The sequence below is a fragment of the Macaca thibetana genome, chromosome 11 (assembly GCF_024542745.1).
Source record: "Macaca thibetana thibetana isolate TM-01 chromosome 11, ASM2454274v1, whole genome shotgun sequence".
NCBI classification, from domain to species: domain Eukaryota; kingdom Metazoa; phylum Chordata; class Mammalia; order Primates; family Cercopithecidae; genus Macaca; species Macaca thibetana.
In genome coordinates, this window is record NC_065588.1 from 27,495,980 (window position 1) to 27,523,704 (window position 27,725).

Here is a 27,725-nt window from a genome sequence, read left to right on the forward strand (position 1 = left end):
GTGAGTGGTACAGTCTTACAGTTTTCAAAGAATCACCCTGGAAACAGCATGGAGGATGGTCTGAAGGGGGAAGATCCAGTAGGCAGAGAGAACCATGGAGAATAGCTCTTGCCAAGGATGAGGTTTTCTGAGCTTCAATCAAAGAGAGTGGCCCTGGACAGGAAGGGGAGGGAAAGGAAGGGACATATGACACACTCAGAAGATAAGATCAATAGGACTTCGTGATTGTTCATTGGGAGGAGGATATAAAGTGTGCCCACATTTTCTGACTTGGGCTTCTAGATGGAGGGTGGTATTTTCATTCACTTATATTGAGGCAAAGATGATGAATTGAGTTCTGGACACACTAAGAATGGGATATTTATAGAACCTTCAAGCAGGAAGATGGACATGAGGATTTGGAGCTCAGGGTGGAGGCCTGGCCTGGAGTTAGAGACTCAGACATCATTAATGCACAAAAAGTACTTGAACTGATGATGTGGGTGACGTCACTGGGAGAAGCTTATGGAGTGGGGAGACTGGGGACTGAGGATATACTCTGGGGGCGCTGACCTAAAGATAGTACAAGATGAGGGGAAGCCTGCCCAGACTATGTGAAGGCATGGCTCTGAAGTGGGAGCGGCACACAGAAATCAAAGGAAGCACGTTTCAAAAAGAGGAACGCCTGACAAGTGGCAAATCTGGGGAATATTTTGAGATTGCATCTGCCTCTAACTTTGTCTTTGGTTAATTTAGAAAGAATGCCTACATTTCATTCAAAATGCAGTGAAAATAGTTTTCAAGAAAACTTTGCATTGTGTCTGAAATTCTATTACTATAATGTAAGGTGCTGCACTAAGAAAATGTATCCCAGTAATGTGAACATTATTAATATCAGGAAGCTTATTAAAACACATTTGTAAAAATTTGTAAAATGTTAGGATTATAGACCAAATTTACTAATTATCTAGATTTGTTCTACAAACAAATGAACTGTTTGACTAACAAGATCTTGCCTTTATTCTATTCTGCCAGGGGCCATTAAATAGAAGGGTATTTGTATTTAATAAGTACAGTATATTTGAATTTCACCAAGGAGGCAAATTCACTCAGTGAGTTCATTTGCTAAAATGCCAATGATCAAAGGGAAAACATGATCTTAAAAGGTCAAAGTTTACCTTTTGAAATTGAAGTAATGTACATATATGTAGTCAGTGCTTCATATCTATGGGCAACCAATCAAAAATTGAAAATATCCAGAAAAAAAAGCAAGTCTGTACCGAACAGATCCAGACTTATTTTTCTTGTTATTATTCTTTAAACAATACTGTATAACAACAATTTACGTAGCATTTACATTGATTAGGTATTGTAAGTAATCTGGAGATGATTTAAAGTATATGGGAGGATGTGCATAGGTTATATGCAAATACTGTGAAGAGACTTGAACATCCACAGGTTTTGGTATCTGCGGGAGGTTCTGGAGCCAGTCCCCACGGATGCTGAGGGACAATTATATATAATTCCAGACTATTAGGAAGAAAATTATTGACCCGTATAATTGTTTTCTGTTCATTCCTTTAAGATGGCTAAAAAGAGAAAAGAAGCTGACTTAATCTGACCCTCTCTTTTGCCTCAGAGAAACTTTTAATTTTATTTGTACCAGCCACACAACAGGCTGACAGTGGTGAGAGAAATGGCCAGGTATGGTGGAAGGCACACCAGGCCAGGTATGGTGGAAGGCCAGCCTGTGTTGAATAGTCTTTGCTTGGCCTCCTACTAGTTATAGGACCTTGGACAGTCATTAACTTTACTCAACTCCTTCATCTGTAAAATGGGGATAGTAATAACTTCATCACTGTGCTGTGAGAATCAAGTGTGGAAATATTTTTGATAAAGTACCATAAATATAAAAGCTCTTCTTGATTGAAACTGTGAAAAGGAAATGCACCACTTGATTAAGCGTTAGTCTTTGTGGTCTTTTTTATTTGGAATATTTATAAGCATCTCTTTATAAATTTGATTAACTTTTCTATAAGCATTATCTTTTTTTAAGTGGAAAAATATTAAAACTTCAAAAGAGTTCAACTGAGTAAGACAGTTCTAAAGTAGGCCAAACTTTTTTCAAAGCCTGAAAAATGTTCATTGTTAAATATCTATAAAGAAGGAAATTTGTTAAGATGAATCAGAAGCCTTAAAATATTTATCCATAAATTGTACTCCTAGGAATTTATCCTAGAGTGTAATTCGAGATGCCCACACCACAATATTCTTAGCCATATTATTTATGATATTGAGAATATTAGAATGTTGAAATATCCAACAATAGCAAATGAATGAATTATGATTTAACTAATCAATGGACTACCATGTTCTCCAAGAATATTTGCAACTATGCAGAAATATTCATGTTAGAATGTTAAATGAATAAGACAAGACATGAAAATTATATACTATGATCTGAGTTTTATTTATTCTATATGTAGAACACACAGAAATATCCACATGGTACCCATGCACCATGGCTAAGTTAAATAATCATTGTATGTATCTACATGTTTAGGAAACGCTGGAAGGAGACATGTTAGAATATTAACTGTGATTACTTCCAGATGGGATTATGGGTGGTTTTCCTGGAATTTTTCAAATCTCTCACAAAATGATACATTTGGAAATATATCTTTTAAGATTACATATTTTTAAAAGCTATGCAGCCTGCATAATTTTTAAATGCTGACAGTCTTCTATCACCACCAATGTTTTTCATTTTAGTAATGGTCTGATGAGTACATTTCTGATGCTAGGAACTATACTAATGTGAAAATTAATATTATTGGCAAGAGTTTCCAGTTTTCAATATTTGTTACCATCCAGATGGATTTTTAGGCAGAATAAATTCCTTTTGATTAAAGGTCTGGGATTCTTAATCCATTTTCAGGCTGTTGTAATATAGCTATCATAAAGTTTTTGGTTAAGCCATCAATGATCTTAATGACTTTAATGTTAATTCTATGAAAATCTTACTATTGCTCAAGTTTGTCATGAGATCATATCCAAGTAATACACTAATTATTGCTCACTGTCAGTTAACATAACTTTTGTTATCCTTATGGGAATGGTGTTGCCTGTCAGCGTTAGGAAGAGAATGGTTCCTGTAGACAGTAGTAATCATTTCGGGTCATTAGGTGCTCAAGGGAGCATTTACAGCTAAGGATTTTATAGGAATTAGGATGATTGGACTTAATCTCACATCTGTTTCTCTCTCAAGAACTACAGAAAAGGTATTTCATGTAGTTTGATAATTTATCCTGCTTTTTTGTAGCGTGGAAGATGGTGAACACCAAGTTAAAATGAAGGCCTTCAGGTACATTGACTTGTTGAGATGGTACATGGTGAGTGGAAAGGTACACAAAGGCAAGCCTGTAGCCTAAGGCAAAGGTGACGCCAAGATAGAAGGGCTTGAAGATGAGACTTTTTTGTCTTGTTATGCTCTGAGAAGCAATGTTATCAGGCACCTTTTGTCTTGCTTTTCTGTCTACTTGGATAACATTTTGGCTTTCATGCCTTTAACTTTCTCTTAGAATAGCTTTTTTCAAAAAAAAGAATATTTTCTTTAAGCACTAAAGAAAAATTGATTCATGACTTAAACAAATCAGTTACTTATGAGGAGCATCTGACTGTTGGAAACCCATCCTCGTAAGTTCTTTGTCAATTATTTCAACATATTTTTTCAACAACAACAACAAAATATTTTTCTCCATCTGGCAACATGGCCTATCAGAGTTTTGCTTTTGCTCCATTTATTTTGTTTTCTGATAGGATTCTACAAAATACTGCTGTGGTTCAAAGTGGCAGTAACTGTACACAGAATTAGGAGCCAGAGCTCTGATGAAGTATTAAGCAGAGAGCTGGCCTCTGGATAATTATGCCTTTCCTTAATGAAAGCCTCCAGAAACCTTTTCAGGTGCAGCTCCTTCAAGTAAAGTACCTTGTTCAGACATTGGTTCTTTCACCTTGCCCTGGGTTTCCTGGCTCCCAGCATCATCATTCACCTTCTCCACCGTGGGCTTTCTCCCACCCTGCTCTCATCTCTCTCCAGATCCTGGCTCAGAGAGAGCAGCCCTTCCTCTGCTGTACATCCTGGAGTCAGGCGTCTCCATCCATCGCTGCTGTCCATGCTGATGGGGAACACTGTTAGAAAGAAGAGGTGATCCTTCTAGTGAGAGTGTAACTACAATATTCTTTCAATCATAACACTTTCATTTTAATCGAGATGCTCTGTAATCCCAGCTCCTTGGAAGGCAGAGGCAGAAGAATCCTTTGAGCCCAGGAGTTTGAGGCTGCAGTGAGCTGTGATCATACAACTGCACTGCAACCTGGGCAACAGAGTGAGACCTTGACTTTAAAATGAAAAAGAAAAATATCTGATTGCTCACAAATAGAACAAAGTATGAGTAGATAACTGAATTTTATGTGAATACACATCTAATTTGAATCCTATCCACTTCATCCAACAGTATGTATTTTGTTCCAGGCGTGTCACTGCCCAGGGTGAATGGTTGGGGCAGGGAGTGTGTTAGCTCCCACAGCCTTCGTTGATGTTCCTCCCTACCCACCTCCCTACTCTTTTATCTGGAAAAATTACATTTTCTTTTATCCAATTTAAAGTCTTTGTAAAAACAGATCAGGGAAGTCTCCCACTTACCCTCTTTCCCATCAGATTGCCCCTGAACTATTCTAATAGAGAAATTCCGGAGTTTCTGTGTGTTGTAGGAGAGGGATTTGCAGCAAAGTGTGACGAGTAAAATCATGTAATTCTTGAAATCTAAGATACACTTTTCCCCTCTACGTTTTATCTTCTGTGGAAATTTCTTATCAGTGGCATCTTCCTGTCAGTTGGCAGCATTTCTTTCTCTTGTGATGCTTTAAATAATCGTGCGTCTTACAATTGGTGGCTCTTAGATTTGATGAAATAGGGGTAGTGGTATGAAAGGTACTGAGGTGGCTTAGAGAGAGCAGTGATTAATCATGTCGTAGTCAGAGAAAGCTTCCCAAAAGAATAACTGAGCTGGATTTTGAAGAAAGAATAGGATTTCTCCAACAGTGCAGTCAGAAAGGACTTTGTAAGCCGGGTAAAGAGGAAGGCATGGAGGAGGTGTGAGACAGCATGGCGTGTGTGAGGACGAGCAAGTCTTCACACATTGCTGCCGTGGGACATGTGGAGCTGTCGGGAAAAGTCTTGAAGAGAGAAACTGGAGATGAAGACATGAGGCGGGTCAGGGAGAACCTTGGCCTATAATTAGGGAATCTGGCTAGTCCTCTTGGGCAGTGGATGTGCAGTGAACAGTTTTGTGCAATGGGATTAGGTGACTTGATTTGTTTTACTACATAATTCCGGAAGGCATAGGATAGACTGGGAGAAGAAGGAACAACAGTTTAAAAGGTTCTGGGGTAATGCAATGAGCCTAAATTAAGATGGTGACAGAGGAAATGGAGAGGAAGAGAAGACATGTTTAAGAAATATTTTAAGATCTAGAATCGAAGGAGTTTGTGATTATTTGGCTTTTTAGGGTGAAGAGGAAGGGTCTAAACCAGGGGTATCCAATCTTTTGGCTTCCCTGGGTCACGTTGGAAGAAGAAAAATTGTCTTGAGCCACACATAAAATACAGTAACACCAATGATAGCTAGTGAGCTTAAAAAAAAAAAAAAATCTCATAATGTTTTTAGAAGGTTTATAAATTTGAGTTGGGCCGCATTCAAAGCCATCCTGGAGTGCAGTTTGGACCAGCTTGGTCTAGAATGAGCAGTTGCGTTACCAACCAAGATAAACCCTATAGAAGGACTAATAAATCAGGAGTAGTACAGGAAGAATTGAAAATGGGGGTACATTGCAGAGAATGCATTCAGTTTGGGGTTTCCTGAGTTTTAGATTTCTTGAGAATCGTTTAGATTTGTAATTCTAGTTCCATAGGTCAGGAGCTGAGTGAAGTATGAATGAGATAGGGTTATAATAACCAGTAGCTTATGAGTAGCTGTAAAGCCTTGTGAGGGAATGAGATCTCAGGGTGAATAAAGAGTGAGGAGAGAGTGGTGCTGAGCAGGGAATCTTAGTACACACCAATATTTAAGGATCAAGTAAGAGCTGGGTGAGGAGACGAGGGGACTGAGCCGAGCAGGGAGAGTGGAGGAGGACGAGGAGGCAGAGAGGCTGTGGAAACCAGGGGAGAATGAGAAGTGTCAGCAGTGTCAGATTCAAGGCAGGAATCAGCAAGAGATTGCAAGAGAGAAGAACGATCTTCGCTAGGACCATTTTAGTGGGGCAGGGGTTGTGGAAGGTTGATGTTACAGATGGACAGAATGCCTGGGAATGAAAGACTGAGTGGAAACTGCACTCTTTCAGGGAGCTTGCTGAGGGGGCAAGACAGTAGCAAGAACAAAAAACAACTAGAATTAGGGAAGGGATTTTTTTTCAGGGGGGAAGATACTTGAGCACATTAATAGACCCATGATAAGGAGCTATAAAAATAATGAGGTTAAGATGCTGACAACTATTTATGCAAATGCAAGAGAATAGTTAGCTTTGAACAAAAGGGCACCCATCTCTTCTGTAATATTGGAGACAGGTAGAAAAACCACCTAGGCTCTCAGACAGTTGTCTTCGTTCTTAAAGATTTCAGAAAATGAGGTAGGGAGGGACTGACCAAGGGCAGCGAGTTTTATGAATGCTATTCCTGGTCTCAGCAGCACTTTCCTCTTCCTCAATGACAACTGCAGGGACCCAAGTTAGGAGGAAGAACAGTGTGTGCCTGGTGGGCTCAGCATCTGCTCCACTGAGTGCCACGGGTGGGGGTCTGGAGGTCTGCCAAATGTTAAATATAAAGGAAGTTCCTTTTTCCCTCTTAGAGAAGCTCATAGCCAAACCGAAAAGCGGAGGAGAGATAAAATGAATAACCTGATTGAAGAACTGTCTGCAATGATCCCTCAGTGCAACCCCATGGCGCGTAAACTGGACAAACTTACAGTTTTAAGAATGGCTGTTCAGCACTTGAGATCTTTAAAAGGTGAGTTTGACGACGGCTTCCACAGTTAAGTGAAATCTGCTCTGTCACTGAGGTCTCTGATTGGTTCGCTTTGCTGTCAGCTGTTGAGGTTCTATCCAGATGTGTCTTTCAGCTTTACGGGTATTCACTGGCATTTGTCTATAGTCTATGTGTGGGGAGAATACTGAATTGGATGTTAGGAAACTTGGTTCTGATAAAAGCTTTATCTCAAGCTCACTATGCAAACTTGAAAAGTATTTACATTTCTGCTTCACATATAATACGAAGAGAATATCACCTGCCTTTCATACCTCTCAGTTCTTTAGAAGTTCTGAAGTAGAACTGGGCATGGTGGTTCATGCTTGTAATCCCTGTACTTTGGGAGGCTGAGGTGGGTGGATCGCTTGAGCCTGGGAGGTGGAGGTTGCAATGAGCAGTAATCGTGCCATTGCACTCCAACCTGGGTGACAGCCTGTCTCAAAAAAAAAAAAAAAAAAAAAAGTTCTGAAGGATAGTATTAATTATTAAGTTATTGAGAGATTTCTATCCTTCAAAAAGAAAACTTCCTTAAACTCTGCAGTTTCTCTTAAGGCTTCATTCAGATTTATCAGTAGTACCTTACAATGCATCACACGTTGCCATTCCAGGGTATCCTCAAATATGTGAGACACTGGGGGAAGGAGGTCCTTGCCAGTGCCTCTTGGTGTGTGGGTCATCATTTCTGGCTTTAGCAATTCCCCAATTTGAGCTTGAATTTTAAATCAAAGTGTAATAAATGTGTATATGTACCTGTGTGTTAGTCCATTCTCGCATTGCTATGAAGGAATACCTGAGACTGGGTAATTTATAAAGAAAAGAAGTTGAATTGGATCATGGTTCCACAGGCAGTCCAGGAAGCATGGTGGCATCTGCCTCTTGGGAGGCCTCAGGGAGCTTTTACTCATGGCAGAAGGCAAAGCGGGAGCCGGCATCTTACATGGCAGGAGCAGGACCAAGAGAGGGTCGGGGAGGTGCCACACGCTTTAAACAACCAGATCTCATGAGAACTCACTATTGCGACACAGTACCAAGGGGAAAATCCACAAGCATGATCCAATCACCTCCCACCAGGCCCCACCTCCAGCACTGGGGATTAGTTTTCGACATGAGATTTGGGTGGGGACACAGAGCCAAACCATATCAACATGTGCAGTAGAAATCACCCCTGGTTTGGGAATAACCCCAGTCCAACTTGGGGGACAGGGTGATGGAAGTGGAATAGAGTTTTCTATTTATCAATGCTGATGATGTAAATTTGCATGGAAAAGATAAGACCTGGACAAGTAGCAAGCTGAAGACTCCAGAGGAGACTCTGCAAGTGCAGATCTATAAAGATCTAGAAGATTATAGTAAAATTTGGCTCAAAAATCATAAAAAGGGAGTGAGCAAAGGATTACCAAGGGTCTTAGTTTAGATCTCAAACACTGCCAGGAAAAGGAAAATATATTTCAGGGTAATGGAAATTATCTGGGCACCATACAAGGACTTTACCAAGTCAAGTTAAGCTGGCTAAGAGGAGAGCAGCACTAACCTGGACTCCTGGTGCTTCCTGTTGGGAGCGTGATGGGAGATCTTACTTTCGTAACAGTCTGTTATGAAATAAGCTTCTCTTTTACCCACAGCTGAGGCTTGCAATGTTTTCCTTAAATCCTTCAGCAATGAAAATTTACAGGCTCAACTGAGGTCATTTGATTGCAACCCTAAAATTAGCTGAGTATTTTCACATTTGCAGTGTCCTAAGGGAGGAGGACCTAAGGGAAAAGCCATGAATCAGTGGACTAGTTCAACAAAACATGATCTGAGCTTCAACCGCATTCCTGTTCTGTGCTGAGAATATAAAAATTAATGAGGCAAGGTCTCTGCCCTTTAAGGGTTTGTGATCTGACTAGGAAGACTGACTTAGGAAGAGATCGTCAGAGTCTAGTGTGATGAATGTTACAGCAGTGATACGAGTGAGAGGAGAGGCTGTGGAAACTCGGCAGGGAGGAGGTGAGTCCAAAGGAGATTCCTTGGAACAGGGCGTAAATTTTGCCGTCAGCTCTGCTAAGCAGAAGTGACATGGTTAAGAACTCATCCCTGCAGTCTGACCAGATCCTTTGGTCAGTGCTGCTCACAGCAAGATGATTTAAGGCAACTGGATCTGCATTCCAGGGTATTGTCGCAGCATCCCCACACTTGCTCGGCAAAAGCTTAGAAGCCATATCAACAGAGGGCTGCCTGTGGATCATGTTATTTTGGTCCATAGGATAGTTAGGTTAAAGGCAGAAGGATGGTGATGTGATTTTTTTTCACTATACCCTACAGCAGTGCTTTTTAAACTATCTGGGTGAAGAACAGGTGTTTCTCCCATCCACCACCAGTTCATTGTAAAATACAATTAATTATGGAAAAATGATCATGGGTTTGGCTGTCACAGCAATGTTACATTTTTATAAAAGCCTCTAAATGCTTATTCTTAAATTCTGCATTCGATCTTACCAGTTTGCTGGTAAGAAAACCACTGGTCTGCAGACCACATTTGGAGTAGCCCTGCTCTGTAGCATGAGGTCCTGTGTCTGTGATCTGATTACCAGGCGGGGCAGTGGAGCGCGGTGGTTCATGCATGTGCGTACTGAAGGCAGACCTTGTGGTTCAAATCCTGGCTTCCTCCCTTCATAGCTATATGACTTACTCAAGTTATTTGACATTCTAATCCTCAGGTTTCCGCATCTGTGAAATAGGGACGATGCATTTGCCTCCTGGGACTATTGTTAAGAGTAAAGAACAGAAACCAAACACCGCATGTTCTCACTCATAGGTGGGAATTGAACAATGAGATCACTTGGACATGGGAAGGGGAACATCACACACCGGGGCCTATTATGGAGGGGCGAAGGGAGGGAGGGCATTGGGAGTTATAACTGATGTAAATGACGAGTTGATGGGTGCTGACGAGTTGATGGGTGCAGCACACCAACATGGCACATGTTTACATATGTAACCTGTACGTTATGCACATGTACACTAGAACTTAAAGTATAATAATAATAATAAAAAGAGTAAAGAGTAATGCATGTAGAGTGTAGCACAGTGTTCACTAATGGTGGGGGTGGGGTAAGAAGAGGAGGAGGAACTGTTACTGTCATTTTTATCTTGTTTTTTAACCCAATGAACATTGTGAAAAAAGTAAGTGATCATGTTGCCTCGTTGGTTTTTGCCATGGGAACTCTGAGAGCCAATGTGTGGACAAGTGTGCGGAACACCACAGCGTGCATTTATGGGCCGGCCTCTACCATGCCTCAGCGCTGCTCTCACTGCCCTTGTTTTCTCTTGAGCACATCACCACTCACTCACTGAGTCAGGGCTCGCCTGTGCTGGCTGATTTACACTGACAGGGTTTCCCAGCCCACTTCTGCCTGGTGTGCTCTGCCAACCTTGCTGCAGGCCAGACCTGAAATGTCATTACCTTGCTCAGAATCAATTTATTGCTGTTCCCTGACCTAGCACTCAGAATCTGCGTCCTTCATTCCTTCCTCAGCTCCCTCCCAAGCTGCTGTGTAGTAATATTAACAAGAAGTCGTTGGGAGAATTCCCTGAGCCCTAGGGTGAAGATAGATTCCAACAGAAGAGATTTTCTTTTCCCTATGCCAGGCTCTTTAGAGTGCTATGAGTCTGAGAAAACTGTACTGAATCATAGCACGAGGCGTTTTGCCTTTCTGCCCCACCTACTTACTTTGCCACCACCACCACTTAGTTCATTGGTGAGTTTGGGCCACAGATCCGTCCAAGTGCCAATGTGTGGTTAAAATGTCTAAGGATGTTACCCCACCTTTCCCCTGCAAAAGCAACTTTTCTTACAGTACCCAGGAAGAGGGGATAGGAGTCAAGAAGTTTGGGGAATATAAGGAAGGGAAAATTGACTGACTTCTGAATCATCCTTTCCCTGCTGATGGCTTGCTTGGCATTGTTGACTGTGTCATATGCCCCCTTGTGGCCTTGAAGGGCTTTGCGTGTCTGGGTTGGTGGAGTCCCTTACTCCTCTCAGGTCAAACATTCCCCTTGGTTTTGGCCTGATAATTCCTCAACATTTTACAAGCTCTGCAGCTGCTTTAGAGACTTTCATTTTAATATAACTCAGTGCTAAGGGCTGAAAATGAATTATTTCATTTATATTTTATGCATTTTTAAAATAATCTGTGTATTATCAGAATAGAGGTCTCTATATTGCCATTAGAGGGTTTTCTTACTGGAAAATCTCATGAATCCGTAACACTTGTTTAGAATTCCAGAATATCCCCTTTCAAGGTAACTCATATGATCAACTTTAATTAGCTGAGACATTATCTAAATAACTGTAGTAGTTCCCCCTTATCCATGGAGCATATGTTCCAAGAGCCTGGTAGATGCCTGAAACTGTGGGTAGTACTGAACCCTAGGCATAGTACTTTTTTCCCTATGCATATATACCTATGATATAGTTTAACTTATAAATCAGGCACAGTAAGAGATTAACATTAATAATAAACTAGGACAATTTTAGCAATATGCTGTAAAAAAGTTATATGTTCTCTCTTTGGCTCGCTCAAAATACCTTATTGTATTGTGCTCACCTGTTTGCAGACCACGGTGGACCACAGGTAACTGAAACCACAGCTAAGGGGGGACTACTGCATGTCAATTCTTGAATATTATTCATGTACAGTTTATTACAATGTTTTTATATATAGCTCTTAATGTGCATATTTGAATATAAAGGAATAAGTAGTTCCAAGAATTCACAATCTAAAAGAAATAAATTTTAATCAAGTGATAATGAAGAAAGAAAATGATTAGCTGAGCATCGTGGCTCACACCTGTAATCCCAGCACTTTGGGAGGCTGAGTGAGTGGATTGCTTGAGGCCAGGAGTTCAAGACCAGCCTGGCCAACATAGTGAAAATTTGGCTCTAATAAAGATACAAAAATTACCCGGGTGTGGTTTTGCATGCCTGTAATCCCAGCTACTCAGGAGGCTGAGGCATGAGAATCACTTGAACTCAGGAGGTGGAGGTTACAGTGAGCTGAGATGGTGCCACTGCACTTCAGCCTGGGCAACAGAGTAAGACTCTGTCTCAAAAATAAATTAATTAATTAAATGAAAATGAAAAAAAAAAGAAAATGACGACAGAAAATGTCTTAGAATGTGCCAAAAGAAAAAATAGCAGCAGCAGCAGCAGTGGCATTGCTAATGTTCATTGAGCGTGTTGCCCTCTCTACTATATTTCCGATAACTCTTGACTCCTTTCTTTTTAGGCATGACAAATTCTTATGTGGGAAATAATTGTAGACCATCATTTATTCAGGATAATGAGCTCAGACATTTAATCCTTAAGGTAACTGAAGATATATTTGTCTAAGTTGTATATGTGCTTTCATTGCTGTTTGAATACGAGGCAGATTTTCTTCCATTTGCTTCCTGTGATAAACATGCAAGACTCCATGTTACACCATATTTCCTTTAATATAGAAATTTAAAATAGAGAAGTAGCCATGTGTTACTAGTTTGTGTTAATGAAAGTAGAGACAGAGGATAGGCACTTTCTACACTACAGAGCAAAGCTTGTCTTCAGCGCTGAGCATGTTATACTACCTATCTCTCACACATAGGATCTATTCGCCATGATCACCACCTCCTTCAAAGCCGTCAGCCTGACATCCTGTTCCCTCAGGATCCTGTTCTTCTCGGAGGCCAGTCATTGCTTAGAGTTGTTAGTGCTTTGACATTTCTGTCCTCATCATTTCCTGTGCATGGCTTTTCAGATTCACCGGTCTAGAGGGGAAACTGTGATCATGTGATTGGCTTCTCTTGCCCTCGGAGGTGATAAATGTCTTGGTCATGAGCTGTGTGACTACTAGGTTTTAAGCGATAGTTGAATTAAATAGAAAGATTCTTCATACACATTTTTGTCCATTTTTCCTTTAATTAAAAAAAGCCACTCTTTTATTTGAACAGCTGAATTTAAATATAGCATTCCTGGCAGGGATATAAAGGATATTGTGTGGATAAAAAAATTTTTGAAGGTGGCAAAATGTACGGTTTGCTTTCGAAGCTTTCTGACCAATCTGTATATGCTCGTCAGTCACACCTTCATGGAACCCTGCTTCTGCCCTGCAGAGCATGCCCAGCAGGAGTGCCAGGCTCTTCCTATGTGGCCATATGTTCCCACTTCCATGCAGGCTGCTTCATGGGATTTGCTGGGTAGACCTTATGAGAGTAGCTGACACATTAGTTTAGAATGAGTGATGCCTTATTATTATTTAAAAACTATAACTAGGTGTACAGTGCGATGTCTTCATTGCTTCCTTGTCCCCAATCTGCACAGTCCTCCTGCCTCAACACATCCACAGGTAATTGTTGTTCTGCATGCAGTATAGTAGGATTTGGTAAAGGTAATTTTATTTTATTATTATTTTTTGAGACAAGGTCTGGCTCTGTTGCCTAGGCTGGAATGCAGTGGTGCAGTCTCAGCTCACTGCATCCTCTGCCTCCTGGGCTCAAGCCATCCTCCCATCTCAGCCTCCTGAGTAGCTGGGACTACAGGTGTGCACCACCACGCCCGGCCAATTTTTCTAGTTTTTGTCGAGACAGGGTTTCGCCAGTGTTGCCCGGGCTGGTCTCAAACTCATGAGCTCAAGAGATCCGCCTGCCTCGGCCTCCCAAAGTGCTGGGATATAGGCTCATTTAGTGCTGTATATAGGCTCATCTATAGCACCTGGCCTAATTTTTAAAGAAACGTCTCAAGTAAATATTCTGCAGCCAAACTTTTCATGTCCAAAACATTAATTTAGAATAAGATTTCAACATGACGTTCTTTATAAATCAGTTTGCATCTTAAGAACATTTCTTAAAATTAATCTTACTAGCTCCATGAAAACTAGCTCAATAAAACTAGTCTGTTAGTTTTATTGCCACAATAACTCCCTCAGAATCTGAATGTGTGTATGTGTATAAGAGACAGACAATATTTTTAAATATTCACTTTTATTTTCTTAAATCCTAGACTGCAGAAGGCTTCTTATTTGTGGTTGGATGTGAAAGAGGAAAAATTCTCTTCGTTTCTAAGTCAGTCTCCAAAATACTTAATTACGATCAGGTATTCAAACGTCATGATTCCATATTCTAATTGGAGATGGAAAACACACCCACACATGCACACACACACACCCACACACACAGGTGACTGACAGTTTAGGGTATCACTTAAGTTTCAAGTTAGTGACGTGGAATCCAGTCCTACTGGGCACTGACTTTGCAAAGAAGAGGCTCTTTAGAGACTCACTGGCTGCTCAGGGGCATGTAGGGATTCCCATGATTCAGGGTTTAGTCCTCTGCTTTTCAGATTCAGAAACTTGATCCGCCTTAGAGAGTCCTAGATATAGACTTATATTAACCACACAGGTTTTTTTCTAGAATGAAATGTCTAACTGCCAAACAATTCAGCCTACTTGTATTGGCTGGTCCATTAGTCCTGTTGTCTATAGGAATGTTTGCTTGGGTAATACAGGAATTCAGAAGAGGGGTGGCCACTATGGGTCAGGGAAGGCATCACACATGAAGTAGGATGTCTGCGAGGCTTGGCAGAAGCGAGATGTAGAGAAGGGGAGGAAACATTTCAGGCTGGGAGAAAGAAGGGAGTCCCGAAGTCTAGGGAGTCAAAGGCAATTTGGCTGGAGTGGCCAAGGGATAGGGAAGGGGTGGTGAGTTCTGAGGAATGGGACTGTATCAGCAAAGGCATAGACCTGGGGATGCTGTGCATATTGGGAGTGGTGGAATGGGAAGTGAGAGGTATTCTGGGTTGGATTTTACTTACCAATAGTATGGTAATTTTTTAAACAGTATGGTAAATGTCTGATAAAGTCACAGATATTCTGTGATTTCTATATTATACTATCATGTAATCTCTTTTTTTTAACAAGGACAAAAAAGTTCAAAATAAATCACAATCATTTGCAAGTATCATGTTAACAAGAGTTACAAGATGTAGCGGAATACTAGCAATTAGTGTTTGTATATGGTTTGTGTATATCCAGGGATGGTTCTATATGCATGTATTTTTTTCTGTCCACAAGTATCACCCCACTTTGAACATTAAGCTCATGTCACATAGTGTCATGAACGTATCTTTGAGCTTGAGAAAAATCAACCTTTAACAAAAAAGGACATTTATTGTATGCATCAAGAAATGTAGAAAAAGCATGGTACTGATTTTAAGTGAATGTCTACCTTATGAATAGGCTAGTTTGACTGGACAAAGCTTATTTGACTTCTTGCATCCAAAAGATGTTGCCAAAGTAAAGGAACAACTTTCTTCTTTTGATATTTCACCAAGAGAAAAGCTAATAGATGCCAAAAGTAAGTGTCCATTTCTGCATGCTTATTATTTTATGTAAATGTAATGATCACCTAAAAGTTTAGCTACACGGTGTTTTTAATACAGCTAACTAAGCTTTTATCAAACGAGAATTATTTTGTAAACTTTACATCATAGTTAATATATATAGCTATATAGAAAATTCCTGTATTCATACAGACATATACAAACACAAATGCATTCATATGAAGATGCTTTGTTTGGGGAAAATATGATTCCTTCATATTTGCTATTTTTCGTATTTTTAGTAGAGACGGGGTTTCACCATGTTAGCCAGGATGGTCTCGATCTCCTGCCCTCGTGATCCACCCGCCTCGGCCTCCCAAAGTGCTGGGATTACAGGCTTGAGCCACCGCGCCCGGCCGCTATTTTTCATATACAAATAAAATCCTTACAAGAAAGTGTCATTTTGGATAAAAAATTGCTGAAGTTCCCATTATTTAGCTACATGCTAAAAGACAATTATCCTCTTGTATATGGATTAGGTCTTTTCTGTATGAAAGACCTTGTATAATTGCGTTTGGGAAGTGTAAGTATTTTTTCTTCTCTGAAAATGCCTAGTACCAAATAATTATATGAAATATAAAACAATTGATTCCTGTAATAGTTGAGGTTTTTTTCATTTTTTAATTTAATTTTTATTTCATTTCACTTAAATTAACTTTGTTCTTCCCCATTTGGGGAAAAAAGAAAGATAAATTGCAAATGTCTATAAGTTATCAAAATGTGATTGCTTGACAAATACATTTTTTGGGTGTGTTTCACTTTAGGGTTTACTGTACAATCATGCCATTGCTTTAAAAAACTATTTCCTTTCTCAATAATAGATGATCAGAAAATGTTGGAAGATAAATTTCAAAATTATTTTACAATATTCTTTTCCACCTGTTCTCTCACCCCCTTCTGCTACAAAAGCTGGTTTGCAAGTTCACAGTAATTTCCATACTGGAAGGACACATGTTTATTCTGGCTCAAGACGATCTTTTTTCTGTCGGATAAAGAGTTGTAAAATCTCTGTCAAAGAAGAGCATGAATGCTTACCCAACCCAAAGAAGAAAGGTATCATTTTGAAATGTCAAGTGATGCAAAGAGTGGATATAAAATTAATGTCCTAAATATTTTCTGTACAGAAAAAATAAAATATATGGTCAAGGGAAATATTTGAATCCAAAAGCATCTTAAAAATAAGATTTTTTTTAAACCAAAATTACTTAGATTGGTTCATCATATCTTTCGAATTTATCAGGTAATTACATATTGTCTTTGTTACCCAAGATTTTAATGGTATTATTGAAATTGTAGTTTGGGGCCTATCAAATGGGAAAAAATCACAAGAGATAGAAATAAAACTTTTGCTATGAAACTTCATTATTACTCTTTAAAATATAAAAGTTAGATGTTAAAATAAAAAAGTCAGTAGTACAAGAGCCTGATCTGACTAATTTTGGTGAAAGTTTCTTAAGATGTTCCAGGTGTGATTTTAATTTTTTATGAGATATTGATTCTTTGGTAAATATCTCATTTGTTTTCTTATGATCCTTTGCTAGATTTGTCTTGCAGATATTTACTTTTTGAATTGATTAAATAGTCATCTATTTAACTTAATTGGGAAATTTCGGGGACTACAAAATGTCTCATGACTTTTTTGCCTAAGAGCATATTAAGCTATTAGATATAGGATTTCGTAGGCAAATTTCAACATGGGATTTGCTTTCCTATCCTTTAAAAGGATATTTATATGGAGCCACAAAATTCAATTTATTTACAAGTTTTGGTCAGAATGTTTTTTGACAAACACCTAAAATGATAATTGCTAATACTCATTTATTTAACACTTACCCCGTGCCAGATACTGTGCTAAGTAAATGTTTTAGTCCTCGTGAAAATACTATTCTTTTTAAAAAATTTTTCAACATTTATTTCAGATACAGGGACTACATGTGCAGTCTTGTTGCATGGGTATATTGCACTAAGGTAGTGAGCATAGTACCCAGTAGATAGTTTTTCAACCCTCACACCCTTCCCTCCCTTCCCCCCTAATAGTTCACAGTGTCTGTTGTTCCCATGTTTATGTCCTTATATGCTCAATGTTTAGCTCCTAGTTATAAGTGAGGACATGTGGTATTTGGTTTTCTGTTCTTGCATTAATTCACTCAGGATTATAGCCTCCAGCTCTATCCACATTGCTGCAAAGGACATGATTTCATTCTTTTTTATGGCTGTGTAGTATTCCATGCTTTATATGTAGCCCACTTTTCTTTAATCCACCATGGATGGGCACCTAGGCACATTTCATGTATTTGCTATTGTGAGCAGTGGTGCAATGAACATACAAGTGCATATGTCTTTTCAGTAGAATGATCTGTTTTCCTTTGGGTGTATACCCAGTAATGGGACTAAAGATTCCTCCCCAAGTTGTATTTTCTCCTAGCTTCTTTCACAGTCTTATTTCTAAAAAGACCCCTGCACATTGGCTGTGCTGAGGGGAAATGATTGGGATAAACCTGAGATCATTGTGTGACAACAGTAGATGTTGGTGAATGAACAGTTTATTGAGTGCCTGCTATGTGCTGGGTACTATGCCAAATGCAAAGGACACACTAGGGAGCAGGCAGACAAGTACTGCTGTAGTGGACCTTATGTGAGATGGCCCTCATATACTACAGACAGCCAAGAAACATGTAAACTAATAAGTAGGTAGTGGAAAGTGTGATGCGAATGACATCTTTGCTGAATTAATAGTAGTTTTTGAATACTGAAAGATTATTTTCACAGTTTTTTGTTACTATTCACTTTGTAACAATTACAGACACAACACACTTGTGCAGTGGTACAGTCATAGCTCACTGCAGCCTTAAACTCCTGGGCTCAAATGATCTTCCTAACTCAGCCTCCCAAGTAGCTAAGACTACAGATATGTATCACCTCATCCCTCTAAGTTTAACATTTTTTATAGAGATGGGATCTTGCTATATTGCTCTGGTTGGTCTCAAACTCCTGGCTTCAAGCATTCCTCCCACTTCAGCCTCCCAAAAGGCTAGGATTTCAGGTGTGAGCTACCATGCCTGACTACAACACACAAGTCTGTCTGCAGACCCTGGACATTAAAACTCAGGCATCTCCTCTTTCCAGGAAGCGATCCCCAATACCCTCCCAACTGTGGTGGCTTGCGTCCCAGGTACCCACATCAGTAATCCTGAGCTTCTCTCAGATTTGCTGCTCTTCTGCACTGTATTGAAATTACTTAACTTTTTGATACTTTCCTCCCTCACTGGAATGAGAGCTGCATTTCCGTCTGTTGTTTCTGGCCCATGATAGACATTCAATAAACATTTCCTGAAGGCATAAGTGACGATCCTCTTGTCCTTTGTTCCTACCTGACTGACCGCATAACCACTCTCAAATCCACAGGAACAATTATAAATTAAATGAATGAATATACATTAAAATCTTTCTCTTTTACCTAAGGAAGCAGTTTCAACATATTTTTTAGATTTTGTCTCAAGAAGTTTTTAGCAAATGCTAGGGACTGAATTGTGTCCCCAGAATTCCTATGTTGAAGCCTTAATTCCTGACATGAGGGTATTTGGAGATTGGGCCTTTGGGAGATAATTAGGTTTGGATGAGGTCATGAGGATGGGGCCCTCATCATGGGATTAGTGTTCTTGTAAGGAGAGGCATCAGAGAGCTCTTTGTCTCTGCATGAATGCAGTGAGCAAGGGAAGGCCATGTGAGCACACAGCAAGTTGTTGGGTATCTGCAAGCCAGAAAGACAGCCCTCACCAGAACGCAGCCCTGCTGACACCTCCATCTCAGACTTCCAGCCTCCAGAACTGAGAGAAAATAAGTTCCTGGTGTTGAAGCAACCACATCTGCTATTTTGCTATGGCAGCCCAACCTCAGACTGCAACCAGCTTGGATCATTTTCTATACCATAGTTCTCATGAGAAAGAAATCTGAAAAGGCTCTGCCCTGAGAACTAAAGGCATCTGGGCCTTTCTGAAAATAAATGTCTGTTAATTAAATTGGCATCTTAAAATTTGGCTTCAAATATGGAACTAGAAGTCACAAAGCAATAGCAGGACTCCACCTTGTCTGGGCTTCTCCTCCTTTCTGTCGCCTTCAATTCTTCCTCTCATTGTTTTGTGAAATTCTAGACAACACATGACCAAATATATACATTCTTGGAGGATTTTCCTAGATATGGGACCTCAAGTCAGTCACTGATGATAATCTTGGACGTCTAATAATCTGCAGTCTTTTAACCCTTTGCAAAGATACAAGAAGGAAAGTGGGATGTCCTCTGTAGAGAACTCTATAGCCCTGCTATAGTATTTTGAAGCGGGTCTTTTAAATATTCAATTTTCAAACAAAAATGCATGTGTATAGTCATATATTTAAGAAAAAAAACAACCAAGCAGCATTCTTGAAAATGTGCTAATCAAATTTTAGTCCTTCCATGGGTTCCTAAAAGGATTTTTTTATTGCAAGTTTTACAGATTTATAGAAGAAGTAGGAATGATTTCTTTCCTTTGAAATACGTGATAATCTTACTGGGAAAATATAGATATTTCAAGAATATCTGGCAAATGGTCAATTAGAGTTAATTCATAGTTGAATTCTGTGAGGAACTAAAGGAACAAATAAATTTTTGAGTCGCTCTGATGTTCCGGGTTCTCCCACTAGACTCTGCCTCCCAACAGCCATGCTGTGGGACAGAGTAGAAAGGGCCTGGGCTCTGAATTCAGTAGGGTTTTTTAGTGTCAGGTCTGCTGCTTAACAATTGTGTGACCTTAGGCAAGTTTCTCCTAATATATGGAAAATGGGTGGGACTGGGTGAATTGTTTTCCCCCAAAGTTTGTATGTTGAAGCTCTAGGCCTCAGTGTGACTGTATCCATAGTTAGAGCCTTTAAAGATGTAATTAAGGGTAAATAAGGTTATAAGGGTAGACCCCTATACAATATTTCTGTTATTTAAGCCACCTAGTCTGGAATTTTGTTATGACAGCCTGAACAGACTAATACAGTGGGTAATAACAGCATCTCCTGAGAGTGTGGTTGGGATCACCTGTGACTCATGCAGTGCTTGGCTCCTAGGAAGCACTCAATAAATAGTAGCTATTTGCAGCTCAGAAAGAAGAGAAGAGAAAATGAAAGAGAGAAAGGAGTGAGTGAATAATTATTAAGATTCTACTATATGCCAAGCACGTTGCATAATTACCCAGTTTAATCTCCCTAACAGTTCTGTGCAGAGCATCCTTGTCTTGCAGACGAGGAAACTGCACTTTTAGAAGGTTGTGTAATTTTTCTAAAGTCACATAGAGAGTGACAGAGTCAGCAATCTGGCTTTAAAATCTGTATTCTTTCCACTATGCCATGCCACCTACTACATTAGCTTCCTAGATGCCAAAAGGTTTTAGTGAAAGAGATTCTGGATGATTTTCGCAGCAGACACAGTGAGGGAGTGGGCGCCTGCTATAGGAATGTGTTCCTGCCCACACAAGGGTGTTCACTCCCATGCCAGGCTGGGCCACACAGATGCCTGCACACAGAGGCAAATATCTTTTCAAAAAGGAGTTTTGAATCTGCTCAAGCCCTGGAACCAAGTATTCACTTAACACAACAGAGTTCTGTACCAAAGGCACAGGCCTAAGCAGTGGTAAGGGAATGTGTCAGAAATCAGTCCTTGCAGGACCTGGTTTGAGAACTGCCTATAGACAGCTGGTCCAGGATAAGATAACTGAAGAATGTAAACCCTGATTGCCACCTGGATGACCTTGGTGAGGGTCATTTTGTCTTCTGCTTTAACCAAGGAGAGTGTCTGTCAAGTGACATTACATGTTGCATATGATCGCTTTGAAATTACTCTTTCGAATAGTAATTAACCAGTGGAATTCACTGTGGTTTTATGTATGTATGTATTGATGTATGTATGTATGTATTTATTTATTTATTGAGATGGAGTCTTGCTCTGTCACCCAGGCTAGAATGCAGTGGCTTGATCTCAGCTCAGTGCAACCTCCGCCTCATGGGTTCAAGTGATTCTCGTGCCTCAGCCTCCCAAGTGGCTGGGATTACAGGCACGTGCCACCACACCTGTCTAATTTTTTGTATTTTTGGTAGAGATGGGATTTCACCATTTTAGCCAGGATAGTCTTGATCTCCTGACCTTGTGATCCGCCCACCTTGGCCTCCCAAAATGCTGGGATTATAGGCATGAGCCACCGTGCCCGGCCAATTCACTGTGTTTTAAGACCCCTCATTATTAATGATGAAAGCCTGTGGTTAGTAAACGTGTTTTTCTTCCCTTTTACCATGACATGTCAGTTACATTTAAACTTAGAGGAAGACTAGAGAGCAGCCCTTTTTATTTTAATTGAAAGTTGAATTTAAGATTTATGGAAAGGTCATTTCTCAGGATTTCTCAAGATGAGTTACCCAAGTTTATTTCTGATTTTGCATTATGTTTGAGATTTTACATAATAAAAGATTTTTTTAAAATAACGACGTTTTAAAAAATTATTTATATCCTGAATCAAACCTTCATGTCATGGATTCAAACTTTGAAAAAGCTTCTAAGGTAGAGAGACAATTACTTGGGTATCTGAACTTGTGAAATTGCAGGCTGATGAAGGACGGATGACTGCCACCAAGTGTCTTAAGTGTTTCTTAAATTTATCTTCGTGAGATAATTGTGCATGAGGAAGAAGTACAACAGTACACCCAGAATCTGCTTGCTTCTTGTGCACGTATGGCAGATGCTATCTGTCAGTGCCCCATGGTGTATCCCCCCAGCACCCACCACTGCAGACAGGGTGTGCCACTGGCCTCCAGTGTCCAACGCCAGGACTCTGCCTGACCTCTTCCTCTGGTCTTTGGAGCCAGTTCTGCTTGTGGCTCCAGGAACTTGCACGTTTCAGGTACTTTATTAGCTTCCTTCTCTTCCCTGTCTCACTTCCCAGTTCCCTGCCAGTGTTTCCTGGGACCACCCCTCAAATTAACTTCTTGTATTTGAATCCTTGTTTTGGATCTGCTTCCTCAAGAGTTTAAGTGAAGACAGCAAGACACCAAGTTGAGAGACCTAGCCTGCAACGTGTTGAGGAAATATTTCATAAAGGATTTTGAAAGGATGTCCTGTAAATTAAGGCAGTGTTTAGGGTAATACAGGCTTTTTCTCCCCCCCCCCTCACCCCTACACACTTTTGGGAAATCGTGGAGTAGATGACACTTGAATCTAGCCTGTGGAGCTGATGTAAGTAAATAGTTTGGCAAGGATTGGGCTCATGACTCCAATGTTTAGATAAAGAGCTAAAGAATTATTGGGATAAGAATTTTTAACCCATTTCCCATTTGTCCTGAGAATACTGCACTAGTAGCGAGCTGTATTTTTTCTTTTCTAAACAGGAAATGGATTAAATGGGATTAAAAAAAAAAAACTTAGATAGCTGATCAAACGAATTGCAGTTGATAGAATTACACAATCCCAACTAGAAAATTGCCAACTGAATAAATGTTCAGTGAGAATTGAGGGACAGTTAGATTTGGAAATATAGATAGTAAACCCTGTTGTAAGAGAGAAATAAATGCAACAAGCTAGGTTCTGTGTGATGAGATTACATATATAAATAAAAAATATACTTTCTGAAGTCTCTATTTTCAGTAGAGTGGAATATTTTTAGTCAGTATCATTTATAAGTTTGCAGGAATGCCAAACCTGATGTATAAGCCCTTTTATTTTTAACTACCATCTGGTTTTGTTAATATGAATGAAAACCTTTATTCATACTTACTCAATTTTAATTCCTTTGAGGTATCTGGGTTGTTAGGAGGAGGTAGAACCTAAGATGACCCCCAGATTTCTCTTTGAACTGCCTAGGTTGATCGTGGCACCAGTAAACAGGGTAGGGAATAGGTGATAAAGACTGGGTTTGGGTTGGAAGAGATAAGGAGTTTTGTAATTTAGGGCGTCTGTGGCCTGGGAAGGGAGTGCTGTTTGTTAGATGTTGGATACAAGGTTTTATGCGTGGCTTACAGCCTGCCCTCTGTTCCCTGCTTTATTTTCCAGTCTTTCCCACTGCAGCATATGCTTCAGCCGCATCTGACCGCTCGCTCTCAGTTCTCACTGGTCATTCCCTCTGACTGGAACACCTTTGTACCCCTCCCCTTCTGTCACCCAGGCAACTCCTATTTGAACATCTTTGGTGACAGAGCACTCACTATCAGCAAATGGTGTGGCGTTAGTGGTTTAGAAAGTGGGCTCTGGAACCAGCCTGAGTTTTAACCCCAGCTCCATCCTGTACCAGCTGTGATCTTGCCATTAACTCAGTTTCCAAAGACAATGGAGATGCTAGAACATCCCACAGAACTATTAAGATTAAATGAGTTATACGTTTAATGCACTTAAAACAGACTGTGACACATAAAGTGGTCTCTAAATCTTTGCTATTATTGTTAACTACTATCTTATATGACAGTTCATATCACCTTCTATTTAAACACAAATTTAAAGGATTTATTGTAGTGGAAGTTTTACCAAATAGTGCCAATTTAAAACGTTGATTGTTCTAATCTTTTCTAAAGCTTACCATAAAAACAGCTGTTTCAAATAATTTTTTATCAGGCTTTTCCCCTACTTTTTAACCTTTAAATCACTTTTGTGGCATGCCGTAATCTGTATCCTACTCATCGTTTATGCCAGTATTGGATTTATTGTTTGCTTAAACATGATATTTGAGCATATAGATTATTTCCAATTTTTTATTATTTTGGTGGACATGCTTGACAAGCTTCTTCCTATGAGTTAATTGCTTCGGATTTTCCTAAAAAGTGAAATTTGTTTTATTTTTATACTTTTCATTATAAATTTCTCCAAGTGTTCTTTAAAATGTTTCTATAATCTATTATAACGTTATATATCTATTAACCATTATAAGCACTAACATAAGAAATTTAAGAATGCATACATAATGACTTAAATGTCTTTTTAAACTTTCGAATATAAGTTACAATATACCAAAAAACTTAATAAGCTGAAAACAGTATTGCAAGGGGGCATGAGGATTAATTTTTCCAACAGATGTAAATTACTGTAATTTAAAAAATTGACTTGGAAATATATTAAGTCATAGACCTAGTTAATACTAAAATAAAGCAACCTGTTTGCTTTTTCATGTAGTACATACAATTTAGTTCCTGAGGAAAATAACCTATTAATAATAAAGTCATGAAATAATCAAAATTGATGATATCTTTTCAATGGAATACCATTCCCCTTTCATATTTTAGCATATTTAAAGAGCATTTTATAGCACAATTATCACTATTGTAGATGTCAATATAAGAAATTTAATGATTTATTTATAATGATCTAAATGTCCTTTTGAAAAATCTTTGAATTAGAGCATAGAAAATTCTATACTATCCACTGCACTGGTTACTTGAGAAGCTGGCCTCCAAATATTGTTGGAATGGAAGAAGAAAGGAACAGTAAGAAAGACAACAGTAATTTTACCTGCCTTGTGGCCATTGGAAGATTACAGCCATATATTATTCCACAGAACAGTGGAGAGATTCATGTGAAACCGACTGAATTTATAACCCGGTTTGCAATGAATGGAAAATTTGTCTATGTAGATCAAAGGTAAACATTTACATGTTATAATGATTAGAATTCAATAGGATATTTGAAGCTATTAAAGACGTGTCTTAGTAGCACTGCTAGATTTTTTTTTTTTTTTTTTTTTTTTTTTTGCTGTTTCAGAACAGAAAGTTTAAATGAAATAAGGATATGGACATGTCAGTAAATTTGTTTAAGCCAACATGTAAACTCGAAAGAATGTCTCTTAGCCAGTGGTGCAGAAACTGGACATGGTCTGTGCCCACGATTTTACTGGCAAAAGCTAGTAAGAGCACAGCCTGGATTGGGTGGAGGCCTCATGCCTGGGTGTCTGTTCTGTGTTGCGGCTCTAGTCTGGCTCTAGGGCAGCCAACAGGAGCCCAGTGATGTGCATGGTCACTCATCCCCTACCCTGTGCACTTCTTTACTATCCTGACCATATGTGGGCCTACAGTCTTCTGGGAGGGAGTACACTCACCACTTCTGAAGTTTATTTTCAATTTTAAAACCAGGGCAACAGCAATTTTAGGATATCTGCCTCAGGAACTTTTGGGAACTTCTTGTTATGAATATTTTCATCAAGATGACCATAGTAATTTGACTGACAAGCACAAAGCAGGTAGGTATGCATTGAGCAGAAGACATTTTGGGGAATTCAAAATGACAGCTTTAACTCTTAACTTCCCATTCCTGTGAAATTTGAAATTTGAATTATTCCTCACAACGTTGATTTTTATAGTGGTAGACTGTTATGCTGATAATTATCTTTTCTCATTAAGTTCTACAGAGTAAGGAGAAAATACTTACAGATTCCTACAAATTCAGAGCAAAAGATGGCTCTTTCGTAACTTTAAAAAGCCAATGGTTTAGTTTCACAAATCCTTGGACGAAAGAACTGGAATATATTGTATCTGTCAACACTTTAGTTTTGTAAGTAAATTTTTATGTTAAGACCTTTATATTGATTTCAAATGAGTCTCTTTGCTTTTTTCCTCTCATCTTGCTAAACCATTAAAACCATATGATCCTCTGGCCTTTTATTATAACTTGAGATTTATCTTTTGAGTAAGTCATTTACTGTTCAGTGACATTAGTTCTCAGAATTAAGCTAAAAGTTTTCATTTTTGTAATATATTCCTTCTTACTTGATATAATAAGTGAGGGTAAAGGCATTTATTCAACCATTTTCTTCCTACCTTCCATGGCCATTCAGTAAACAATGCAGACATGGATTTCAACTGTGCATTATTGTAAGAAATTGTTTTGTCCTCCCTGTCATTTTTATGTGCACATCTTGTAAGCCTGGGGTGCCACCATGTCTGTGTAGGCATGCCCAGCATGGGGGAGAACAGAAATCCAGCCCAGGTGTTGCTTTAGCAGGCCCTGGTCTGTCGCTGTGTCAGCCTGAAGGAAGAGCCAAGTTCTCCCGATTTTATAGTAGACTAGGATGGCCCCATTCTAAGTCTTACTTTATTTCTGTAAGTTTCTCTTTGAAATTGCTGTAAGGTTTCCTTGAACCAGTTGTTTCCTTATCTACAATACCGAGTGAAAAATAATTTTTTTAAAAGTTTAATACCTCCAGTATTTTCCTGTCACCCATCCCAGTAATCTTTGCCTACTTATTATTAGTACATGAACTAAGAGTTTGTTATTGCGAGAACACGTACTTTATAGGGGAATGGGGCATTTGGCAAATGCCATGATACTTAGCACTAATGTCTTAATAGACCTTGATTTCTGGTGGTGATACTAACAATATGTGTAAATAAAACATAAATGGGCCACAAATTGACAAATTAAATATATAGAGCTTGGTGTAGTTGCTATAACAGTTTCCTTCACCTTAGAAAACAAATCATCTATGGTGTTTTTAATTCTAGGGGACATAGTGAGCCTGGAGAAGCATCATTTTTTCCTTGTAGCTCTCAATCATCAGAAGGTAAGCTTAGTTTCAGATGATGGAAGACTTATTACTAAGACATATTATTAAGACTATTATTGTCTTTTTCTGGCCTGGAGAGGGGAAAATTTGAAGGTGAAATTAAAAGGAGTTCTACAGGTTAGGTTATAGGAATCCCAACTTTGGTTTAGAAGAGACTAAGTTCAATGAGAAACAGATATCCCATTTAAACCCCCAAAGGTATCACCATATCCCCCTCAAAATTTCCACAGTGCTTTGCTCACATTTCTGTTATAATCTTGCATTGTACTGCAGTTAGTTGTTCATTCTACTTGCTTTCCAGTAGACTGAGTTCTTTAAGAGCAGGAATGATGTTTTATCCATTATTCAGCCCTAACAGCTAACATCGTTCCTTGTCAATTGGACAAATTAATGAAAAGTATTAGGGGGAGTTTTTGCTTATCTGTGTTAGTTTTTCACCACAGGAATATATTAATGTATTACTTGTAAAAATAAAAATCTTAGGTAACGTTGAAGTAGTATTGCTGTGGAAGTTAAAGTGGGAAGAGACTGGACTCAAGGGTTACAAGTCACGATTGTGCCCTCAGTGACTTTCTACACATTTGATTCAAAGAGCATCATGAATTACATTTGTAATGCAATAATGAGTGTTTTCTAACATTTTTGGATACAGCTAGTCTGTTTCTTTTAAGGAGAGAACTGTGAAATTATTTGAATTGAAAGAAAGATAAAGTCCTTAA

At 39.1% G+C, this 27,725-nt stretch overlaps 1 protein-coding gene across 5 annotated transcripts in view; it reads left to right on the forward strand.

Moving 5' to 3' along the window:
• Positions 1–27,725, forward strand: part of BMAL2 (basic helix-loop-helix ARNT like 2) — a 75,272-nt gene that overhangs the window by 34,266 nt on the left and 13,281 nt on the right. For 3 of the 5 annotated variants that reach the window (XM_050746709.1, XM_050746708.1, XM_050746713.1), the window contains exons 4-14: positions 3,302–3,343; positions 4,079–4,186; positions 6,884–7,041; positions 12,330–12,409; positions 14,078–14,170; positions 15,312–15,429; positions 16,364–16,507; positions 24,848–25,088; positions 25,577–25,683; positions 25,844–25,994; positions 26,945–27,003. In XM_050746709.1, coding sequence (XP_050602666.1) covers positions 3,302–3,343; positions 4,079–4,186; positions 6,884–7,041; positions 12,330–12,409; positions 14,078–14,170; positions 15,312–15,429; positions 16,364–16,507; positions 24,848–25,088; positions 25,577–25,683; positions 25,844–25,994; positions 26,945–27,003 — 1,301 coding nt within the window. The remainder of the gene's footprint in view (positions 1–3,301; positions 3,344–4,078; positions 4,187–6,883; positions 7,042–12,329; positions 12,410–14,077; positions 14,171–15,311; positions 15,430–16,363; positions 16,508–24,847; positions 25,089–25,576; positions 25,684–25,843; positions 25,995–26,944; positions 27,004–27,725) is intronic. The other 2 variants (XM_050746710.1, XM_050746712.1) reach the window with 1 other exon arrangement.